Source organism: Aspergillus caelatus (genome assembly GCF_009193585.1).
Source record: "Aspergillus caelatus strain CBS 763.97 unplaced genomic scaffold BDV27scaffold_335, whole genome shotgun sequence".
NCBI lineage: Eukaryota > Fungi > Ascomycota > Eurotiomycetes > Eurotiales > Aspergillaceae > Aspergillus > Aspergillus caelatus.
Window position 1 is genome coordinate 1 of NW_022475598.1, and position 20,282 is coordinate 20,282.

Here is a 20,282-nt window from a genome sequence, read left to right on the forward strand (position 1 = left end):
AAAAAAAAAGGAAGCATGCCGCAACTTCCACAGCACTAAACCCAATGTGGTAAAGGGACTTGGCATCAGGTAATAATCTGCATTGGGTGCATAATATTTTCATCGTGCCTTATTATTAGTAGTCTATCTAGGCTGGAATACGATGTGTTGTCAGCGTACGTATGTTGGGGAAGAGCGGTAAGGGAAAAGTTGGGATTCAAGCTATGGTTGGAGAGGAATTTCTCCCCCAGGAGACTTTTCTTTTGTTAATCCCGTGAGAGGTTTCGTACTTTGTACACCAGGAAATCGGAAGGGATGTGTAAGGAGAGATACATAGGGAGTACAGTACGTAGTAGCTATTCCCCATAACAATAAACAGAATGAAACAAATTAAGGTCATGTACGACCCTCTATCAGATTTCCAACTTTTCTTATAATATGACACCGCTGATTGGTGAATGGACGATCGTTCGGGGTGAAGGATGAAAGAACTACATACAGGCCCTGACCTAGCCCTAGAATCAGGGGTTGTAAGATATATATCGAGATATCATACAATCCCTAAGATACTTATGAATGAACAATATACGTAAATGAAGAAAATGAATCAACAACATAAATGCGATGAAATGACGAAAGACCGTAGTTCTTAGTCAGCGAAGGCGGTGACCGCTTATCGCGCGATTTACTCGCCAACCAAATAATTCAGAATGAATTGCTGCCAGAACAAGAGCCTCGATGGATGGGCTGCAGGAAGCTATTAGTAGTCTAGCAGCTACTAGTATCTATCGTGCCTGATCGTTCTCTGAGCGTCATCCTAGTCCAATCATCGTCTGCGCATCTCATTCAGACCCTTATCTCTGTCGAGTTCGAGCCAACACTGCCCTGCAGGTCCCGATAGAAATCCCCTCTATCAACGGCTCCCCGCCTCCACTTGCGGGTCATTAGCAGTCTGGGGGCGACCTATCTCATTCCATCTACCAACTTTCAATGATCTGTGCTCATCGACCTGCGTGATACTGAACAATTGGTGTTATGCCCATCTACACACTAGCCGCCGCGCCTGTATAGCTAATGCGCTCATCACAAGACCAGGATCTCTGTGTCCAGCCCTCACTACCCGCGACGTAACCTGCAGGTCACCTCTCGTCTTCAACCCCCGGCGACATCCATTCAAAATCAAAGCGTCAAGTGCTCCCCCCACGTTCGATAAGCATGCTCCGCTCTGACCGTACGCTTTATCCGAACATTCTTGAGTGGACTTGACAAGCATGAACGAGGGCTCTGCGGAGAAGAGGCCAGAATTGGCTATGGAGTCTTCAACATTCAAAGGACCTCGAGGAAAGCCGAGTGCGCGGTCCCAGACAATGAACACAGATAGCAGTTCTACTTCCAAGAGGCGCTGTGTCAGCACAGCCTGCATCGCCTGTCGCCGAAGGAAATCGAAGGTACAGGAGCTACTTTCACTGCCTCCAAAAACTTCACATCTAATGTTTGCTCCCAGTGCGATGGCAATCTACCCAGTTGTGCAGCCTGCTCCTCTGTATACCATACGACCTGTAATTTCATCATATCAACGAATGCGTAACGCGATAGACATGACTAACTACTTCTTAGGCGTTTATGATCCGAATTCCGACCATCGTCGCAAAGGGGTATATAAGAAGGACACTGATACGCTGCGGACTAAGAATGCGACTCTACTGACCTTGATACAAGCCATACTGAACTATGAAGAAGAGGATGCTTTCGACTTAGTCCGACAGATACGATCCTGCGACAATTTAGAAGATGTAGCACAGTCGATTATGGGCCAGGAAAGGAATTCGACGTCCACTTCCAGGGATCTAATACCTAATGGAGATTATGATCCGGCACAGACAGATCAATTCGAGTCGGAATTAGCGGGAAAGATGAGTGGCCTTATGCTGGACGGCTCTCGGAAGTTTATTGGCGGCACTTCGAACCTCATCTTCTTGCCGCCTGGGTCGGAGCTTTATGAGTATAATACGGACTTGGAGGGCCAGAGTGTGGGCCATACACCCGATCGCTCTATTACTCAATGGACGAGAGTCACTGCGGATAAACAGTTACTTAGCCACCTCATGACGATGTACTTCACATGGCATTACCCTTTTTTCACAACCCTCTCAAAAGATCTCTTTTATCGCGATTATATTCATGGTGTTTCCGGTCAGTACTGTTCGTCTCTATTGGTCAATGCAATGCTAGCACTCGGCTGCCACTTCAGCTCTTGGGACGGGGCTCGGGAAGACCCTCAGAATCCGGCAACCGCAGGAGATCACTTTTTCAAGGAAGCAAAAAGGCTTGTGCTCGAAAATGATGAGCATGCAAATGCGAAACTTTGCACGGTCCAAGCTCTCGCCCTCATGTCTGTCAGAGAGGCTGGGTGTGGCCGCGAAGGCAAAGGCTGGGTCTATAGTGGCATGAGCTTTCGTATGGCATTAGATTTAGGGCTAAACTTCGACTCAACCAGCCTTGGAGCTCGCAACCTTGATGAAGAGGAGGTTGACGCACGGCGAATTACTTTCTGGGGCTGTTTCCTTATTGACAAGTACTTCCCTCCCTGCTATTTCATATAGATGCTCGAGCAAATGGCTAATTATCATAGATGCTGGTCCAATTACCTTGGTCGCCTTCCACAACTAGCAGCTACTAGCGTGAGCGTGCCAAAGATTGACATTCTACCGAACGAGGAGGCAGAATTGTGGTCTCCCTACACTGATGCTGGGGCCAGCCTTGAAAATACACAGCCCTCCCGTACCAGAACGGTGGCATTACAAATATGCAAACTGTGTGAGATCAGTGGTGATCTACTCGTGTCTTTCTATGATCCAACTCCCCGAGATAAACCCCTCTCGAAACAGGTTGAACTAAAGAGGCTCAGTGAAATTCACACGAGGCTTGAGGCGTGGAAGAAGGACTTGCCGAAAGAGCTAGAACCAAAAGAAAGGCTACTACCTCAGGCTTTGCTCATGCAGTAAGCAGAAAAATGCCTATCCTTGGTATACTGTAACGGTAATACTAACATTGTTGCAGTATGTTCTACCAACTCCTCTTCATACACCTTTATCGCCCTTTCCTGAAGTACACAAAGTCAAACTCACCTCTTCCCCAACACGTCTCTCCCCGTAAGCTGTGCACGCAGGCTGCTTCCGCCATTTCAAAGCTGCTCCGAATATACAAGCGTACCTACGGTTTCAAGCAGATCTGCAATGTTGCAGTCTATATGGCTCATACCGCCTGTACCATCCACCTGCTCAACCTCCCGGAAAAGAACGCTCAAAGAGACGTTATTCATTGTCTCCGGCACCTGGAGGAAATGGGCGAAAGCTGGCTTTGCGCTCGACGGACCCTTAGAATCCTTGATATATCGGCCAGTAAGTGGCAAGTTGAGCTGCCTCCCGAGGCGGTTATAGTTTTCGAACAGACGCATCTGAAATGGGGTTCATGGGGTTCATGGGACCAAGCAGCATCATCGCCCTCCACCTCTGAACAGTCTCCATCTTCCGTTGCAGCTCAACCTCCTGCAACAATTCCAAACAATCTACCGTCGCCTGGCCAATACGCTCCCACACGCGAGACAGGCGATCCTTCATTTCCAGGCCCTTCCAATGCACTTGGATCTTTAGGCACCCAGTATGCGACAGGGGTGCCGATTCCCACATCTCTGTCGGCCATGCGAGCAGCTCAGCGGTATTCAAGTGCACAACTACCACGAACAGACGCCCAATTACCAGAGCCAACATACCTGCGGCCTGTGTCACATGCTTACGGCTCAATGCATACTGTTCCGCTCTCTCAGCATGACTCTTGGTATGATCCAAAGGATGCACAAAACCGATCACTAGGTACCGGTCAAGATATATCATCCACATCAAGCGCATCTCCAATGACTGGATTCGGTACACCGGAGAATTTAGTTGAAGAAAGTCAAGATTGGTGGTTTCGGGATGCGAATGCGTTTAATCCAGGGTATGAGAATTGGAAAGAAGGCTGGAACTCTGCTATGACTGGGATGACGCCCGACTTCCGCTACGTCGGGCAGGCATCCGGGCCTGACAACACTTCCAGGCCTCAAACAGTCAGGTATGCTGTGGGAGTCCCTCCTAATATAACACAACCGGACGAGAACCCCGCGATCCCGAGATACAATGAGGCAGTTTACCCGAGAAACTACTAGCCTTGACCTCGATGGCACTTCTACGTACGGCCTGTATTATGATTTACCATTTGGGATGTTGGTTATTTACGATTTTAATGAGGGTACGGACTTTCTCTTCGTTTTCTTCAGACTCCCTTCCCGCTTGTTTTCTACATCTTTATAAAAAGAAGTGTATACTGTACAGGCTTCGAACCTCTTTCGTGAAAACCCATATTCAGGGTACTATCAGCCACGATTTTGTATATTTTTGTTTCGAGATCCTTGCTCCGCGAGTTCTCGCCCTATACATCGGGTTGTACGAACCCACATGGATATATATTGAGGGTGACTGAAATCTTATATTCAATGTAATAATTTATGCTGAAAAAGAAACAATTCGTCCGGGACATTGAATAAAACCACTCTGTAAGATATGGACACTTCGACCCCAATGGACATATGAATAGACAGAATGGATCGTTCCCCGCTTTCAACAGATCATAAAGGTAACTCCAAGGTTCAACTTCAGAATGCAAAGTATGCTCAACATCATACTTCTAGAATCATCGCTGGGTCTTGAATAAAAGAGCTGATACGGGCCGGCCTATATAAGAATGTAGATAGGACAGAAAGGAAGTGGAATTATGCGTCAGTGGTATCACTATTGAGCTAGTTAGAATGCGCGAACGAGAAAGCCATACCTAGGGAGAAAATGGAGACTTACCAGGAAATAATCTGCAACGGGCTTTTTGGCGGGCATGCCCCTTGTATCCTGCGCAGCGGCTTCGAAAACCCTGTACCTTCTTCCGGGACTCCTCACGCCTGGCTTATCAGTTGTCATAATGCCGTTGCTCCGTCCGTAGTCACCATTGCTCCTCGTCACCGTACCACCGTTGCTTGTGTCTTCGCCGAGTTCCAGGATGGATGCCACGTTTCCACACCGGTAGCAGTAGTTGGGGGCTGACCAGACAGTGACGATCCCGCCGTCGAACATCTCCTTATAGCCCTCCATCACAAGCTGATGGGCGCGCGCAATCAGGGATAGGTCGTTTGTGTAGTTGAACTGCTTCACGATATCCCCGCCAAACAGGAACCCGGCACCGCGCGGGCTCAATCCCCAGCCGTCAATTTCATCAGGGTCCGACCATAACAGGTCGCACATGGCGCCTTCATGGGGAACTTCTTGTTTTCTGTCGATTAAACGAATTTTGTCGACTGTGTCAATCAGAGGAGAGAGACCGCCGTGCACGCAGAGGACTGCTCCGGTTCTGCTCGAATAGCTACCCGCACCTTCTCCCGAGGCACCTGTGCCGGGAGCACCTGTTCTGAGGGGTGCCTGGCTTGGGATATCCCCTGATGGCGATATGTTTCTGTTCTCTGATGATGCATCCGACGAGGCACTCTGTCTTGGTCGGTATGAGCTGTATGTGACCTCCCCCTTCGAGTTTAGTACTTCGGTCTCCAGTTCTGCGTCGTCAATTGGCATAGTGGACTGAGTAGAATCGTTCATAACGGGTCCTGTCGGTTCAAGTTCCGAGCTTGTTCCAAGAACAAGGGCGCCTAGCGCCAGATAGTCGAAGACTTCACAGCAATAACGCCATACGTTGGCGCTGCCGTACTTCCGGATACACTCGTCATAAAAGCCATAGACCGTTGTGATTTGGCGCGACTCGTGATTTCCACGGATGAGGGTGATACGGTCTGGATAGCGCACTTTGAGGCAGAGAAGCAGGAGGAATGACTCAAGGGAATAGAATCCGCGATCGACAAAATCGCCCATGAAGAGGTAGTTGGTGTCGGGGACATCGCCTCCAACTCGGAAGAGTTCCATCAGATCGTGAAACTGGCCATGGATATCACCACAAATCGTGACTGGCGCATCTACACAGACGACATTTCCTTCTTCTATGAGGAGCTCTCGCGCCTTGTAGCAGAGCTCACGGACCTGGGTTTCGGGTATTAAGCGACAGGCGCGTAATTGGGCGATCGCCCTATATCGCAGATAACAGTTAGTTTCGGCGTTCCTTGGAGTATGTAAAAACATTCGATCATCCTATACCTATCGAGATCGCTCATGGTGAGTTAGCGCAAAGATAGAGACTGGGAATGGATCGATAGGTGAGTCGAAGCAGAGGGGTGGTCGGTGGGTCCTGACTCCAGCGAAGAGTTGGGGGGTAGAGAAGGCGCTGAGTCGGTTGAGCCTGGACAGCCCAGGGAGCAATAAGAATGAAGACCGCTATGTTGACGGCAAAGGAGCGATCATTTTCTTGTCTGCTACAGTATCCAATAAGAGAACACGACAGGGGATCTCCGAAAATTGAGCAGGTTCGCTGAACTGGGGGAGGTCTTTTTCCGTGGCGCGCCAACAAGCTGACAGGACTCTCGCGGTTTGGCGTCCGAGTGACCCCACAGCCAATCATAGACGTCAGAGATAAGATTAGATCTGATCGCCAAGACTAGTCCGAATTCTTCGTTGAAGTCCTTCCAAGTGGACGTCCGTTGACTCCGTTGACTCCGTTCTTCGGTCTCCCCCGGCCTACCTATACTCCTTTCGCTTTCCCCACTACCATTGGCGAGGCCATGTCTCCCTTCTGGGCGGCTCCCTCACTGTTTCTTTAATCGGCCTGAACTTTCCCTCGCAAGGTATGTCAATTGCTTCGTTCCCTATTCTAGTCCCTCTAACGAGGAGTTTCACACAGTAAAGTCCTTCCATGCCGTAGTGACGCCCAGTGCCCTTGAAAAGAATCATCTTCTCCTTCAATTATCGTCAATATGCCGCCACATCTACACCCCCGGTCGCGGTCGACGTCCTCTCTTTTTGCAGCCACGCTCCTTGCGTCTCTTTTTGTCGTCGGCCTGCCACACCTTTTCCCTTGTCCTGCCCCGCGTCGTACACTCGCCGATTCGGAGATGCTTGTCACCGCTGATGGGCAACAAATCCCACGAATTCGAAGGAGGAAGAGGAAGGATGCTGAAATGCTTGGATCAGAAGGGACCGCCCTCGCCCAGACACAGCAAACGCCCGACGAGGTGTCAACATTCCTGCAATTGGAGGAGGAGGCTGAACGATTGGCCAAGGCGGGAAGAGAGTGTCCTGTTCCAAAGCCTGGCGGAGTTCTGGGTGAATTGCTTGGCTTTTCGAAAGGCGTCAACGAAAACTAGAACCTCGACGCAGATGTCAACGGTCGAGCTTTCCCAGCCACGAGATTCAAAAGGATTTTGTCGTATGCAAGCGGGTTTTGTGACATTACGGGAGATACATTATGAAAACGGTCGCTGGAATATTGGACCTACTGTTTAGAATATCTATTGGCATTGGGTCATGCCACGGAGGCACCAAACTCAATGCCAGCAATATACCCATGTACAGATAGTCATCTGAAGCCATGATGCACAATGGCATTTTTATGTCTATAACTTGACTCAATCAATTTCTTAGAAAGCACTTTTATTACTCTGTGTCCATTGCGCCCTACCTTGCTCCGGGTCGATGCTGTTGCAGCGCGACGTATCTGGATTAGCAAAAATCCCGCTAAGCCGGAAATGGTCAAATATCATTGGTCCTCCCGCCTGAGGCCACATACTGTTGTACAATTCCAGCACGACATCAACGATGGAGTTGAAGCACTTCCTCCACGAACTCTGCCTGAACCCCAGACATACAAAATGGATTGCACCACTTCTTATCGTAGGCGATGCCTTCCTATGTGCTCTTATCGTCTGGAAGATCCCATGTAAGTTTGTATTGCTATCATTGTGTTGTTTCCTCGTGCGGAGCTAATCATTGCGACTGCATCTAGATACTGAGATCGACTGGACGACATACATGCAACAGATAGCGCTTTACCTCTCTGGTGAACGTGACTATACCTTGATTAAGGGATCCACTGGACCCCTTGTATACCCGGCCGCCCACGTATATAGCTACACAGCACTCTATCACCTAACAGATGAAGGCCGAGATATTCTCTTCGGACAGATATTATTTGCTGTCTTCTACCTTGTCACGCTAGCGATCGTGATGGCTTGCTACAGGCAGTCAGGCGCTCCTCCGTATCTGTTTCCTCTTCTTGTCCTTTCCAAGCGGCTCCACAGTGTCTTTGTCTTGCGCCTTTTCAATGATGGCCTTGCAGCCTGTGCCATGTGGACAGCAATCCTGCTCTTCCAGAATAAGAAATGGACGGCTGGCGTTACGGCCTGGTCTGTTGGGGTTGGCATTAAGATGACGTTACTGCTCCTTACGCCAGCCATCGCGGTGGTAACTGTACTCAGCCTTTCCCTGGCGCCAAGTATTCGACTTGGAATTCTAGCATTGCTCATTCAGGTACGCATATAATATCCAATCAGGGGAGTCAAGCTATGGCTGACTTACAAATGTTTAGGTTCTACTAGCGATTCCCTTCCTACAAGGTAACCCTACAGGATACGCCGCGCGGGCCTTTGAGTTGACTAGACAGTTCATGTTCAAGTGGACTGTCAATTGGAGGTTTGTGGGTGAAGAATTGTTCCTATCCAAACAGTTCTCTTTGGCCTTGCTAGCATTGCATATTGGTCTGCTGGGATTATTTGCTGCCACAGGCTGGTTACGACCGTCGGGATCTAACCTCCCTGGCTTCCTCCGGAATCTGCTCCAAGGACGCCAACGCACCGTGGCGCTTTCCAAGTCTTTCATGATGACCGTGATGTTGACATCGCTCGTGATCGGATTGTTGTGCGCAAGGTCCCTTCATTACCAGTTCTTCGCCTATCTCTCCTGGGCTACGCCTTTCCTTCTCTGGCGGGCTGGATTCCATCCGATCCTTATATATGCGACCTGGGCACTGCAGGAGTGGGGTTGGAATGTCTACCCAAGCACCAATGCCAGTTCTTCGGTCGTTGTCTTCTCACTTGCTGTTCAGGTTTTCGGTGTCCTCTTTAATTGCAGAAACGCACTGAGCGATACGCCTCCGAAGCGCAACGGAAAGGAGCACATCCAGTGATAATAAGCCAATCATAGGCTGCAAATTGATCGTTGATTTCATTGTTTTCCTCACTTGACCCAAGTGGTTCTCATTAGACGTAGACGCACGCGCATGGATGCAGCGATCACCGCGCGTCGATTAGTTCAGGCGTCGGAGTCGTCCGAGGGAGGCATCTGGCCCACTTTTGACTCTTCTTCATCCTCTGAATCCGATGCAATAACAGTAGATTGCTTAATGAATTCCTTCGGCCTGTGAAAACAATATCAGTAAAAGTACCAAGAAAGAATTGGCTAAGTCGTTTTACCAGAATGGAGCCTTGCGCCAGGCTTTCTCATCCCGGACGATATTAACGATCTCCCCAGCAAGCTTGTTGTCCCGGTCCTCAAGAGCGTTCATATCGACCACGACGTAGGAGTTGCGTTTCATCCAGATTCTTGAACGGAAGCGGGAAGGTAGTTCGACCAAAACTGTGTCTTTTGATGGTAGTTCGACCACATATAAATTGTTTCCCGTTGCTTTGCTGACTCGCGCGATATGCTGCCCTTGTTGGAGCTCGTCTGGAGGGGTCAGAGTTTCTTCCGCTGTTGCTAGTACCTTGCGCCGTGGTGGTGCCATGATGATCTATTGCAATTGGGTTCTCTTTTTTTGGACGTAAAGTATTGTAATCTCTTAAATGCTGTCTTGTACGAAGCAATTGTTGGTCATATAAGCTGTGATGAGGGGTAGTATTATTGTGTTTGATAGCGGAGGGGGTTGTTTAGAAGAAAAAAAAAAAAAGATCCCCAAATTAGCATGTGGGGAAGGGTGTGGTTCTTGAAAGTTGACTGGTCACCCTGCAGTGGATCTCTTTGGCCTTCCACCTATCTAGTCCGTTTTACTCCAGTAAATCTCCTCCACCCACACTACTACTAGTAGTAGTACAGACTATACATTTTCTCTCCCAAGTTCTACGTACCAGGGTTCTCTCATGAAGTTCATTGCTAACCTTCAAAGTTTCATTAACGTGCAACAGTAAGAAATAATTGAGCCAATTCTAATTGCTTAAAGCATTAGTTCACTCACTCAAAACCCCCAACAAGAGATGTCAGCAGAACATGGTTTTGGGTCTATCCGTGATGGCGTTTTTCCCAATCGCTTCGGAGCTGTCTGGGACCCTCTTTTATTTTGACATTAAGAGGATTATCGATCGGGTTCCATGAATTCCGCTTGCATTGATAATATTGACGGTCGGATTCCGTTTTCCTCTCTTTTACAAATCCGTCGACCGCTCTTTTGTGGCCTCGGGGAGTAGATTAAATAAACCTTGCTCTTTGTTTTCCTTTTCCTTTCTTTTCCTCTTTTGGATGTTTGTCTTGGGTATCCAGTGCGTTTAAGACAGAGGCTCAATATGTCTACGTCGGTGTTTGGTGCTCTACTGCAACTAGAAAGCTCACCACCAATCGCGAACCCTGCAGCTGCGGTGCACAGGGATAAGCATGGCCTTGTCAATGCATCTTCTGATCTCGAGTTAAATGAAGTTCGGCACGGTTCAAGCCCAACACCCAAAGCGACGGAGGCGAATTCTGGCACCACCACTCCACTTACACCTACAGGAGTGGAGAACCATTCCACTGCGCCGGACGTGTACGAATCTGCGTATCCAAGTGCAGACCAGGCAAGTTCATCACAAACGAAATGGCGCTTGCTCAGTGCTTGTCTGATGAGTTTGGGCGGTGGGTTGAACGACAGCGCTCCAGGAGCCTTAATCCCTTACATTGAGGAGGGTTATAATATCGGCTACGCCGTTGTATCTCTAATTTTCGTGACCAATGCTCTTGGTTTCATCCTTGCTGCACCCTTCACCCATGCATTAGAGGCCAAACTCGGGCGGTCAAAGGCCTATGCTTTGTCCATGGCTGTACTCGCTGCGGGATACGTGATTATTGTATGCAAGCCGCCATTCCCAGCAATTGTAGCGAGCTTCTTTCTCCTTGGATTCGGGCTGGCTCTACAACTTGCTCTCAACAACGTATTTTGCGCCAATCTCGTGAACAGTACCACAGCACTGGGTTTCCTTCACGGCAGTTATGGGATTGGAGGAATCATAGGACCGCTTATAGCGACAGCTTTGGCGTCCCATGGGGTCCGATGGTCCTTCTTTTACTGTATCTCCCTTGCCCTGGCCTTATTCAACGCAGCATTTGCGGCTTGGACATTCCGTGGGTACGAAAAGGACCTGCCCGTACAACTGCTTACTACACTCCAACAGTATACTTCCCAACAGGACCATGATCATGGCGTTTCGAGTAAGACACACTCGTTGAAGCAGGCAGTCAAAAACAGAACCACTCTTCTCGGTGCACTCTTTATCTTCGCATATCAGGGTGCGGAGGTCTCTATTTCAGGCTGGGTCGTATCATTTCTTATCAGTTATCGTGATGGAAACCCTTCGCAGGTAGGGTACGTGAGTGCAGGATTTTGGGCTGGCATCACTCTTGGGCGTTTCGCCCTCTCCCACCCGGTCCACATGATCGGAGAGAAGCTGTCCGTCATCCTGCTTGTGATAGGATCAGTCGCCTTTCAAGTGATGACGTGGCTGATCCCCAACGTTATCGGAGATGCCGTTGCGGTTTCTATTGTGGGTTTGCTCCTGGGACCTGTCTACCCTTGCGCTACAGCAGTGTTCAGCAAGCTGCTCCCCCGGTCGATGCAGATGTCAAGTTTGAGTTTTATCAGTGCATTAGGAAGCAGTGGTGGTGCTGTATCGCCTTTTTTTACTGGACTTCTTGCTCAAAAAGTGGGTACGTTTGTCTTGCACCCGATCTGTATCGGATTGTACGGTGTGATGCTCACGGGCTGGGCCTGCCTCCCTCGGATCTCGAAGAGATCTGAATAAAAAGTTAATGTGTCTTTTACTGCATGGTGTCGACTCGGGCCAATATCCTTGTTTCGGTAGCGTTAAGAAGACTTTTTTTTTTTTTCTTTTTTTTTACGCTTCTATAATCTTCTGTTTAGTCTACACTTTCCGAGCACCAGGACAATGACTATAACTCGACACAAGCTTCATTATAACCGGACAACGCTTTTTAAAATATAGTAAACGACCCTTTTGAGTGGGGTACCATCTGATGTGTTTTTTTGATGCGCCACATGACCATTTGTTGCATCTGTACACTGCAAGGGGCATAAGATCCGATCTGTTATCTGTTGGCATCCAATCCACTATTTCATGGCAATACAATGCTCGTACGCAGAAAGGTGCATGTTTTACCTGTTATATATCTTATGTCATGCCTATGTAAATGCTCTCAGATCGGCCGATCAGGGCATTAGTTGGAGGTACTGTGCAGTGTGACTATCCGTAGGCTGCGATCCCGCAGAGATCTGACGAAGAGACCGTTTCCATTGCTGGCTCGTATATCTGTTGGAAGCACCAGACGAGGAAAACGAACTAATAAAAACCAAGAGAAAAGGAAAGAAAAGAAAGGGGGATTTATTGTCCTATCTATGGGTTTGGAGGTAGTTGTACCTACTAAGTAGGAAAGGTATTGGTATCGGCCGGCCAGGCAATCTACGCCCAAAGAGGAAATAGACAGGGCAAGCTGGGGTTGACCCTGTGTTAATGATGTACATAGTTACAGCATACCAGATGACAAAGACAAGTTTACTTTCTGACTGGAACAACCGTCTTCCTCTTGCCGTGAAGAAGGAATCGAGGCCAGCGAAAGGGTCATTGTTTGCCACCACCTGTCAGACAATTCGGTACAACAGTCCCTTGACTCGGGGCAATTCGCGTTTGGATTTATTTACATCATTGTTTTGTTTTCGTCAGCATTTCACCTCCCGAGACATTCTTTGGTCTTTTCATATTCTTGAAGAGTTTCTGCGGTTTCTGAATAGGATATGCTAACTACCTGACCACGGCAATTTGAAATACTTTTCTGACTCTTCCGAATGTTTACCTTGATGACTAGTACTTAGTACTTTTAAAATCCCCTTTGACACACACGTGCTCCCCCATCGGATAAAATTACCCAAGGACTAAGTTATTGGACTTGCCCCTCCGTCCCGCGACTGCCTGAGGAGTAAATGCGGGCGGTAAAGCAAAAACAACGAAGAAAGTAAAGTCTGGACACCAAAAAGTCAACCCACTTCCACACCCCCCCCCAAAAAAAAAGGAAAGGATTCCAAAAACAATTTTCCCTTTTCTATGCTTTGTGTGCGGTGACAGAGACTCCATTGCTGGAATCATCTCTTCTCGCTGTCCGACTCTTCTCCCTCTCCCCACTTCCGCAGTAACCTGCGGGCATTGACCGAGAGTGACTGTCTGGCACGGCTCGTCATCGTAACGGGGGAACCTGTCTCACCATTTCCCGAGTGGCATTAACTTAACGGGAACGTTGACTGTCAGTCCCGTTGCGATTTATTGATCATCCATCCCCTCTCTCTAGAGAATAATCTGTCAACAAAAGTACCCCGCGGCGAACGTTTTCTTCCCCTCTAGAACGCTTTGCCTGCTAGCTGTATTCCACACTTCTATTCCCATCTATTATTGATCGCATTGCTGTTCTCTCAGTTGAAATAATTCGGAACGTCGGTCGTCGTCCCACCACCCTCTCAACATGGACGGGGACGACCTCATCGCCTCGGTTTACCGCAAGATCGAGCGGGAAAAGGCCCTGATCGCCGCCGCGTCCAATATGCGACAGTCAACCGACAACCCCCTCGTGCAACAGAGAGTTGATGCGAATATCCGTGATGGTCGGAAGAACATTGCTTATCTGGAGGAGAAGATGAGAGAGTTGCAGCTACGTCGAGAAGGAGGATCCCCCACAGACAAGCGTCTCCCGCCTGAACCGGGTGCAGGACCAGCCCCTCCTCCGAAGGACTATGGTTCCGGCTATGACGAGTATGACGCCTCGGGGGCTTACCCGCAAGGAGGATCTGGTTCCATGCCGACAGGCGCTCCCTTTTCAGATCCCCGGCCTTTTGCTCCTGTTCCCAAGGCCCGGCCGAATTTCTCTAAACTTGGTATGCTTTACCTGTCGCTCAGCACCGACAGGGGCCTTGCAAGCTTCCAGGATGTCTAACTGACGCTGTGCTGTGTTCAGACTTGATCAAATATGATACCCCGTATCTCGGACCTAAGATCCAACTCATGTTGTCCCAACTCGAGTTTAAACTGAGTGTTGAAAAGCAATACAAAGCGGGTATTGAGAAGATGGTTCGCCTGTATCAGGATGAGGGTGATAGGAAGAGTCGCGCGGATGCCGAGGGTCGGCGGATCGAGAGTAATCAGAAAATTCAGCTGCTAAAGCAGGCCTTGAAGCGATATGAAGATCTTCACGTTGAAATTGAATCGACAGACTCCCCAGACGGTATGTTCTTTCCACATCGGTGACCGCCGCATAGGAGCTAACAGCTTGTTTTCTAGACGAGAGCCTGAACACACCCAACATGCGCAAGCCACTTACTGGTCTTCTAACATTGCGTATTCAGGCGGTTACTGATGTAGATCATGCCACCAGCTCGAGATTCTCTCGGGGCCCCGAGACTTTCGTCATTATCAAAGTTGAAGACACTATCAAAGCCCGTACAAAAGCGACCCGGACCGATAGATGGCAGGATGAGACCTTCACTATTGACATTGACAAAGCAAACGAAATCGAACTTACCGTGTATGACAAGTCGGGTGACAGACCTACTCCGATTGGCATGCTTTGGGTGCGCATCTCCGATATCGCCGAAGAGATGCGTCGCAAAAAGCTCGAAAGCGAGCTCAATGCATCAGGTTGGGTTTCTGCGGATAAGATGGAACACGGCGGTTCGTCGGGGCGGCCTGACACCGCTGGGCAGCCGGGATCTCCGCATGCCCCAGGCTCCGCGGGGCATTCTGGTCCTCCTGCGCAGGGTTATGCAGGTGCTCCGGGTGGAGCGCCCTCTTCAAACTCAGTGATGATCGAATCTTGGTTCGCATTAGAACCCGTTGGTCGAATCCATCTGTCAATGAGCTTTGGTATGTTTCTATGGCTCGTGTATTATTCTACGCCCGGGTGCACTAACCTGCTGTATAGCCAAACAATTGAAGGATCGGCGACCGTTCGATATTGGTCTTAACCGACAGGGTGCCGTTCGTCAGAAGAAGGAAGAGGTCCACGAAATGCAGGGACACAAGTTCGTCACTCAACAATTTTACAATATCATGCGTTGTGCTCTCTGTGGCGATTTCCTGAAATATGCTGCCGGTATGCAATGTGCCGACTGCAAATATACGTGTCACCGCAAGTGTTACTCAAAGGTCGTTACCAAGTGTATCAGCAAAGCAAACTACGAGACGGATCCAGACGAGGAGAAGATCAATCATCGTATTCCGCATCGGTTCGAGGGCTTCTCCAACCTCTCTGCCAACTGGTGTTGTCACTGCGGGTACTTGCTCCCATTTGGACGTAAAAATGCCAAGCGATGCTCAGGTATGATTTCCTTATGAACTCCAAGCCGTGTATATGACTTTGATGCTTACATTGTTTTTAGAATGTGGCCTCACTTGCCATGCCAACTGTACTCATCTTGTACCTGACTTTTGTGGCATGTCCATGGAAGCTGCGAACCAGATCTTAGAAACGTTGATTCGTGCTAAGAATTACAACAAATCCCCTTCTGTCAGTTCTGGTCTCAGTGGTCGCACTCTGCGGCCAGGTGGTCCGCCTCAAACCCCTCAGGATCCTACTCTTGCATATCCGCAAAAGCCTGTGGAGAGCCCATATGGGTTACCTCAAAGAGAGCCTTCTGCTGAAGCCGTGAGCGCTGCAACCAATTCCTACATACCCCCACAGTCTCCAGCGGCCGCACAGCGACAGCAAATGCCGCCAAGAACGTCATCTGCAGGTCCTGCCGCTGCCGCTGCCGCTGCCGCCACAGGCATGCACACGCCCCAACAGATGCCTAGTATGTTTTCCTACTGCCCCCCTCCCTCAACTCCCGTTCGTTTCCAATTTGTGCTTTTGGAGTAGAAATGACCAGACTAATCACGGAGAAGCAGGTCCGGTGCAAACCCAGCCGCCTTCGCACGCCCACTATGACCCTGCCGCGTATGTGTCCTACCAACAAAGCATGGCGCCCCCGCCGCAACAGCAGATGCCGCAGAAGGTTGCGTCGCCTTACGGTGTACCTCCACAGCAGCAACCTGTGCCAGTAATGCAGCAGCAGGTTGCTGTGAAAGAAGATGCTCCACCCCAGCAACCCAAGGTCAGGATTGGCTTGGATCATTTCAATTTCCTGGCTGTCCTTGGTAAAGGTAACTTTGGAAAGGTCATGCTGGCTGAAACCAAGAGCACCAAGAAGCTTTATGCTATCAAGGTGCTGAAGAAGGAATTCATCATTGAGAACGATGAAGTGGAGAGCACCAAATCTGAGAAGCGTGTCTTCTTGGTTGCAAACAAAGAACGCCACCCATTCCTTCTTAATCTCCACGCCTGCTTCCAGACGGAAACCCGTGTGTACTTTGTTATGGAATATATCAGCGGTGGTGATCTGATGTTGCACATTCAACGCGGCCAGTTTGGCTTGAAACGAGCACAGTACGTTCTTCTAGCCTCCGAGTCCTCTCCCAAATCTTCTTACTCTATCACGTGAAGATAGATGCTATAAGTGCTAATACAACTTGCAGGTTCTACGCTTCAGAAGTTCTGCTGGCACTCAAATATTTCCATGAGAACGGTGTCATCTATCGTGATCTGAAGCTCGATAACATTCTTTTGACACTTGATGGCCACATCAAGATTGCAGATTACGGTCTTTGCAAGGAAAATATGTGGTATGGCGCCACCACAAGCACATTCTGTGGAACTCCCGAGTTTATGGCACCTGAGGTAAAGCCGGATACCCTAGGCTTCTTAGATCTAGTCATGGTTGACTGACATGTTTTCAAAGATTATTCTGGATAAGAAATACGGTCGAGCAGTTGATTGGTGGGCATTTGGTGTGCTGATATACCAGATGCTTCTGCAACAATCTCCCTTCCGTGGTGAAGATGAGGATGAAATCTATGATGCCATTCTTGCCGATGAACCCCTGTATCCTATCCACATGCCCAGGGATTCCGTTTCGATCCTTCAAAAACTGCTCACCCGCGAGCCAGAACTAAGACTTGGCTCCGGCCCGACCGATGCGCAAGAGGTCATGTCTCATGCCTTCTTCAGGAACATCAACTGGGATGATATTTACCACAAGCGCGTCCCTCCTCCGTTCTTGCCGACCATCACCAGCCCCACGGATACAAGCAACTTCGACCAGGAGTTCACCAGCGTCACACCTGTTCTGACGCCTGTGCAATCCGGTAAGCAACTATCCTCTGCGATTTTTTCTTCATCTAACGCTGACCATGACATTTTCTCTCTCCAGTCCTCTCCCAAGCCATGCAGGAAGAATTCCGCGGTTTCTCCTACACAGCAGATTTCGCCTGATCCGAATCTATATCCATTGGTGACTAATTACCTGCAGTCATCGCAGTTATTACTCTTCTGTTCGGCGTGGACCTTGGATTCTTTGTTTCTCTGCCTTCTTGATTGTTACTGCCTTCAGCACTTTTTGCACTGGAAATGTTTAATAACATACCCATGAGAGTTTTGAGAGCAGGTGTAAGCGCTGTTCTGGCTTTTGCGAGTGCAGATGGAATGGAATGAGTAATTTGGTCTGAGGTTGTTTTATCCTATATCTCCCCAGCGTTCTAGGCCGTTTATTTAATTCTCTTGGGGGTTTACTTCCCATTCTCGGAATGTAATTCTTCCTCTACTGTTCGCCTTGAATGTGCCCTACTCGACTGTTCAACGGCACTAGGACCCTCCATTCCTGCCTATATTTGAATGTAACGCGTCTGCATACTGATTTGGTTGTCTATCCCTAGGCTTGTACTAGTAGCTGACCGGGACCACGAAACATGACAAATAAGTCCCATGACCCCAACTCTCCTCTTACTTGCCAAACATCTATCTTTCTAACTTGTGTTACTGCAACCTTGGAGTCCTTTTGCACACTGAAATGAGCACACCTCTTCCATGATAGATATGATTTCATTCTGTTCTCATTGTCTTCCAGAGCACCATTCTGCACTGCCCTTTTCCCACTACGGATTCTTTGCGAAGTATCAATTGGCCATCCTCCTAACAAAGGCCCCATTTTCTCAAGAGAAAAATCATTGACCGACGCCCCATGGTAAATGCTTCTTACTCTAATATCCTCACATAGTCACACAGGTCTTCTTGCTGCGCTCTCCTCATTGCGATACTTACTACTGTTGTGTAATAAGAGCAGACGAATCTTCCAGTTCTTCGATTGATCTTTTAGAATTAAAACACTTGGCGACATTTTATTGCTCCCACTCACACCTACAAAATGAAAACGCGCAGATTTTACAACATGATAAAGGGCTCAAATGGACTCAATCAACCTTTGAATTCGAACGTTCAACCTCTCACTTCTAATAAGATCAAAGTCAAAAAGAGAAAGATCTCTGACCCGAAGCACATTACTGACAAAGACGAAGTCTGCACAGAGCTTCGTACAACAAAGCGAACAGCACTGAAGAAAAAGAAGTTACCTGACGACGCTTCTATTCTGAAAGATATCGCATCTGGCCAGTCTTCCAAGAGAAGGAAGCTCAACGGCCAACCGGACAAGATGGCTCATTTCTCCCCTGGACTCGTCGTTCCTGATCCAGTTGAAGAGACAAAGAATAAAAGTGTCAGTACAAATGCATGGCACCAGGCGAGATCACTGTTAGAGGCCGGCCTTTGTATACTGGGTTCCACGAGCGATGTCTTGACGGTCATGCATTATAACAGACTGTCTTCTCCTGAATCACCTGGGAATCTATCTTCGCCAAAATATTCAGGGAGCACCACAATTGATAATGAGAAAACCATGGCGTCAAAGCAGCTTGTGGTCCGGAAGAGAAGCCATTCTCCTAATGCAGTCCTTTTTATGCCCCAGATAAAAGAAGAGATATTTGATGATTCAGATTTCCGTGTCTCACAGAATAGAGATACGACTGTTGCCTTTAGCCTTTCTGTAGAGAAGACCAGGCGCTGGACTGACGCAATTGACATCCCTGAAGGTCTTTACAACGAGGAAGAGAAAGATCTTTTTTTCCGGCTCGCCATGCGTGGATTTGAGCCCCTCATACCAGAGAAATGGAGACCAGACTTCCCTACGCTTCCATATACCCTATTTTCTAATCCAGAGGGCAATTCAGAGCCACTAATCCACACCTTTAAAAGCTCCAAGACTTATGGTGAGTTCAAGGCTCAACTCCACTTATATTTTCTTTTGGGTATACCACAATTTGCTAAAATCTAGTGTAGCAATCAGGTCTCTCGCAGCTTTATTTTCTCTTGGGGGTCGTGTGAGGGACTGTAGGGTTCTGAAGAAGGGTCCCGAGATCTTGATCAAAACCACCATCAGCCAATATTTTCGCTGGGCCTTACGTGATACTGACATACATACAAGAGCAGATGCAATCCCCGTACATGCCATTTATGCCCAGAAGAAAGGGGAAACCACACTTGATGCCGTTAAAAAGCTGAACCGGCGCCTACAACTACTCGCCAGCCGGCACCGCGAAGCGTTGAATGTGGCAGCCCTAGACAGAGGTCATGGTTCGATTAATCTTCAGCCCAGCGGAACAGACGATGGCCACTCTAGTCCCTCTCAAATTTATCCACTCCTCATTGGAGTTATCATATGTGGCCCTATCATTGCAATCCTAACTCTCGGCACTGACCACTTAGGCACACCTAGTGATACCGACAGCAAATACATCTGCCAGTTTGACTTGGGAGATGCAGGACATGATGTCTGGAATTCACTTGCGATCGCTATCACTGTCATGAAAATCCGGGAAACCATGATGCAACTCGCAGATAATGGGCTAGCTGGTTTCTTTAGGCTTCCTCTGCGCACAGAGTCAACCCCGGATGTGGATATCTAACGATATGCGGCAACTGACTATGGCTCTGTTACTTCGAGAATGGTTCTAGTTGTGCTGAACTGATTAAGACAGTATATATGTTCCTTCTTACATAAATATGTATAAGACCTTCCAAAATCGTTGAATGATGTTTCTTCAAACGTGCTCTACTGCTTCTCCCTTGCATATATATCGCGTATCTTGTGGAGGTTTTAGGTTACGAACCACGCTTAAT

The 20,282-nt window shown here is 48.5% G+C and overlaps 9 protein-coding genes across 9 annotated transcripts; 7 read left to right on the forward strand and 2 right to left on the reverse strand.

Annotated features, from left to right (window-relative positions):
- The first annotated feature begins 719 nt into the window (after window positions 1–719).
- Window positions 720–4,445, forward strand: BDV27DRAFT_69697 (putative C6 transcription factor (NirA)). The gene is made up of 5 exons (XM_032077331.1): window positions 720–1,427; window positions 1,484–1,538; window positions 1,597–2,554; window positions 2,612–2,980; window positions 3,040–4,445. Exons 1-5 carry the CDS (start codon window positions 1,251–1,253, stop codon window positions 4,181–4,183), a joined length of 2,703 nt encoding a protein of 900 aa, XP_031921491.1. The 5' UTR covers window positions 720–1,250; the 3' UTR covers window positions 4,184–4,445.
- Window positions 4,446–4,492: 47 nt separating this feature from the next.
- BDV27DRAFT_69693 (serine/threonine-protein phosphatase) lies at window positions 4,493–6,300 on the reverse strand. The gene is made up of 3 exons (XM_032077330.1): window positions 6,204–6,300; window positions 4,869–6,135; window positions 4,493–4,805 (listed from the first exon to the last, which is right to left on the reverse strand). Exons 1-3 carry the CDS (start codon window positions 6,218–6,220, stop codon window positions 4,803–4,805), a joined length of 1,287 nt encoding a protein of 428 aa, XP_031921492.1. The 5' UTR covers window positions 6,221–6,300; the 3' UTR covers window positions 4,493–4,802.
- Window positions 6,301–6,667: 367 nt separating this feature from the next.
- BDV27DRAFT_137742 (uncharacterized protein) lies at window positions 6,668–7,589 on the forward strand. The gene is made up of 2 exons (XM_032069063.1): window positions 6,668–6,787; window positions 6,844–7,589. Exon 2 carries the CDS (start codon window positions 6,917–6,919, stop codon window positions 7,304–7,306), a length of 390 nt encoding a protein of 129 aa, XP_031921493.1. The 5' UTR covers window positions 6,668–6,787; window positions 6,844–6,916; the 3' UTR covers window positions 7,307–7,589.
- Window positions 7,590–7,659: 70 nt separating this feature from the next.
- Window positions 7,660–9,831, forward strand: alg3 (dolichyl-P-Man:Man(5)GlcNAc(2)-PP-dolichol alpha-1,3-mannosyltransferase). The gene is made up of 4 exons (XM_032069064.1): window positions 7,660–7,878; window positions 7,945–8,468; window positions 8,527–9,353; window positions 9,409–9,831. The coding sequence occupies exons 1-3, from the start codon at window positions 7,758–7,760 to the stop codon at window positions 9,121–9,123; spliced, it is 1,242 nt and encodes a 413-aa protein (XP_031921494.1). The 5' UTR covers window positions 7,660–7,757; the 3' UTR covers window positions 9,124–9,353; window positions 9,409–9,831.
- Window positions 9,249–9,720, reverse strand: BDV27DRAFT_150458 (putative eukaryotic translation initiation factor eIF1a-like protein; the record flags this gene model as incomplete). Its single annotated transcript, XM_032071226.1, has 2 exons — window positions 9,249–9,354; window positions 9,410–9,720. 2 exons carry the CDS (start codon window positions 9,718–9,720, stop codon window positions 9,249–9,251), a joined length of 417 nt encoding a protein of 138 aa, XP_031921495.1.
- An 829-nt stretch (window positions 9,832–10,660) lies between the features above and the next one.
- On the forward strand, window positions 10,661–12,098 carry BDV27DRAFT_137747 (putative MFS efflux transporter). Its single transcript, XM_032069065.1, has one exon. The coding sequence runs from the start codon at window positions 10,805–10,807 to the stop codon at window positions 11,978–11,980; it is 1,176 nt and encodes a 391-aa protein (XP_031921496.1). The 5' UTR covers window positions 10,661–10,804; the 3' UTR covers window positions 11,981–12,098.
- Window positions 12,099–13,521: 1,423 nt separating this feature from the next.
- On the forward strand, window positions 13,522–14,360 carry BDV27DRAFT_69730 (Hr1 repeat-domain-containing protein). The gene has a single exon (XM_032077332.1). The coding sequence runs from the start codon at window positions 13,707–13,709 to the stop codon at window positions 14,172–14,174; it is 468 nt and encodes a 155-aa protein (XP_031921497.1). The 5' UTR covers window positions 13,522–13,706; the 3' UTR covers window positions 14,175–14,360.
- On the forward strand, window positions 14,119–17,843 carry BDV27DRAFT_69740 (kinase-like domain-containing protein). Its single transcript, XM_032077333.1, has 7 exons — window positions 14,119–14,462; window positions 14,519–15,100; window positions 15,159–15,554; window positions 15,616–16,029; window positions 16,124–16,661; window positions 16,751–16,952; window positions 17,014–17,843. Exons 1-7 carry the CDS (start codon window positions 14,243–14,245, stop codon window positions 17,701–17,703), a joined length of 3,042 nt encoding a protein of 1,013 aa, XP_031921498.1. The 5' UTR covers window positions 14,119–14,242; the 3' UTR covers window positions 17,704–17,843.
- Window positions 17,844–18,474: 631 nt separating this feature from the next.
- On the forward strand, window positions 18,475–20,068 carry BDV27DRAFT_169432 (uncharacterized protein; the record flags this gene model as incomplete). The annotated part of the gene is made up of 2 exons (XM_032075032.1): window positions 18,475–19,372; window positions 19,443–20,068. The coding sequence occupies 2 exons, from the start codon at window positions 18,475–18,477 to the stop codon at window positions 20,066–20,068; spliced, it is 1,524 nt and encodes a 507-aa protein (XP_031921499.1).
- Between the last annotated feature and the right edge of the window lie 214 nt (window positions 20,069–20,282).

Coding starts and splice junctions, on each gene's coding strand:
- BDV27DRAFT_69697 (XM_032077331.1), top strand. CDS start 1,251: ATGAACGAGGGCTCTGCGGAGAAGAGGCCAGAATTGGCTATGGAGTCT. Junction 1,539..1,596: donor CTCTGTATACCATACGACCT/GTAATTTCATCA, acceptor ACTACTTCTTAG/GCGTTTATGATCCGAATTCC. Junction 2,555..2,611: donor GGCTGTTTCCTTATTGACAA/GTACTTCCCTCC, acceptor TAATTATCATAG/ATGCTGGTCCAATTACCTTG.
- BDV27DRAFT_137742 (XM_032069063.1), top strand. CDS start 6,917: ATGCCGCCACATCTACACCCCCGGTCGCGGTCGACGTCCTCTCTTTTT.
- alg3 (XM_032069064.1), top strand. CDS start 7,758: ATGGAGTTGAAGCACTTCCTCCACGAACTCTGCCTGAACCCCAGACAT. Junction 7,879..7,944: donor TATCGTCTGGAAGATCCCAT/GTAAGTTTGTAT, acceptor GACTGCATCTAG/ATACTGAGATCGACTGGACG. Junction 8,469..8,526: donor TTCTAGCATTGCTCATTCAG/GTACGCATATAA, acceptor ACAAATGTTTAG/GTTCTACTAGCGATTCCCTT.
- BDV27DRAFT_137747 (XM_032069065.1), top strand. CDS start 10,805: ATGAGTTTGGGCGGTGGGTTGAACGACAGCGCTCCAGGAGCCTTAATC.
- BDV27DRAFT_69730 (XM_032077332.1), top strand. CDS start 13,707: ATGGACGGGGACGACCTCATCGCCTCGGTTTACCGCAAGATCGAGCGG.
- BDV27DRAFT_69740 (XM_032077333.1), top strand. CDS start 14,243: ATGTTGTCCCAACTCGAGTTTAAACTGAGTGTTGAAAAGCAATACAAA. Junction 14,463..14,518: donor ATCGACAGACTCCCCAGACG/GTATGTTCTTTC, acceptor CTTGTTTTCTAG/ACGAGAGCCTGAACACACCC. Junction 16,030..16,123: donor CACGCCCCAACAGATGCCTA/GTATGTTTTCCT, acceptor ACGGAGAAGCAG/GTCCGGTGCAAACCCAGCCG.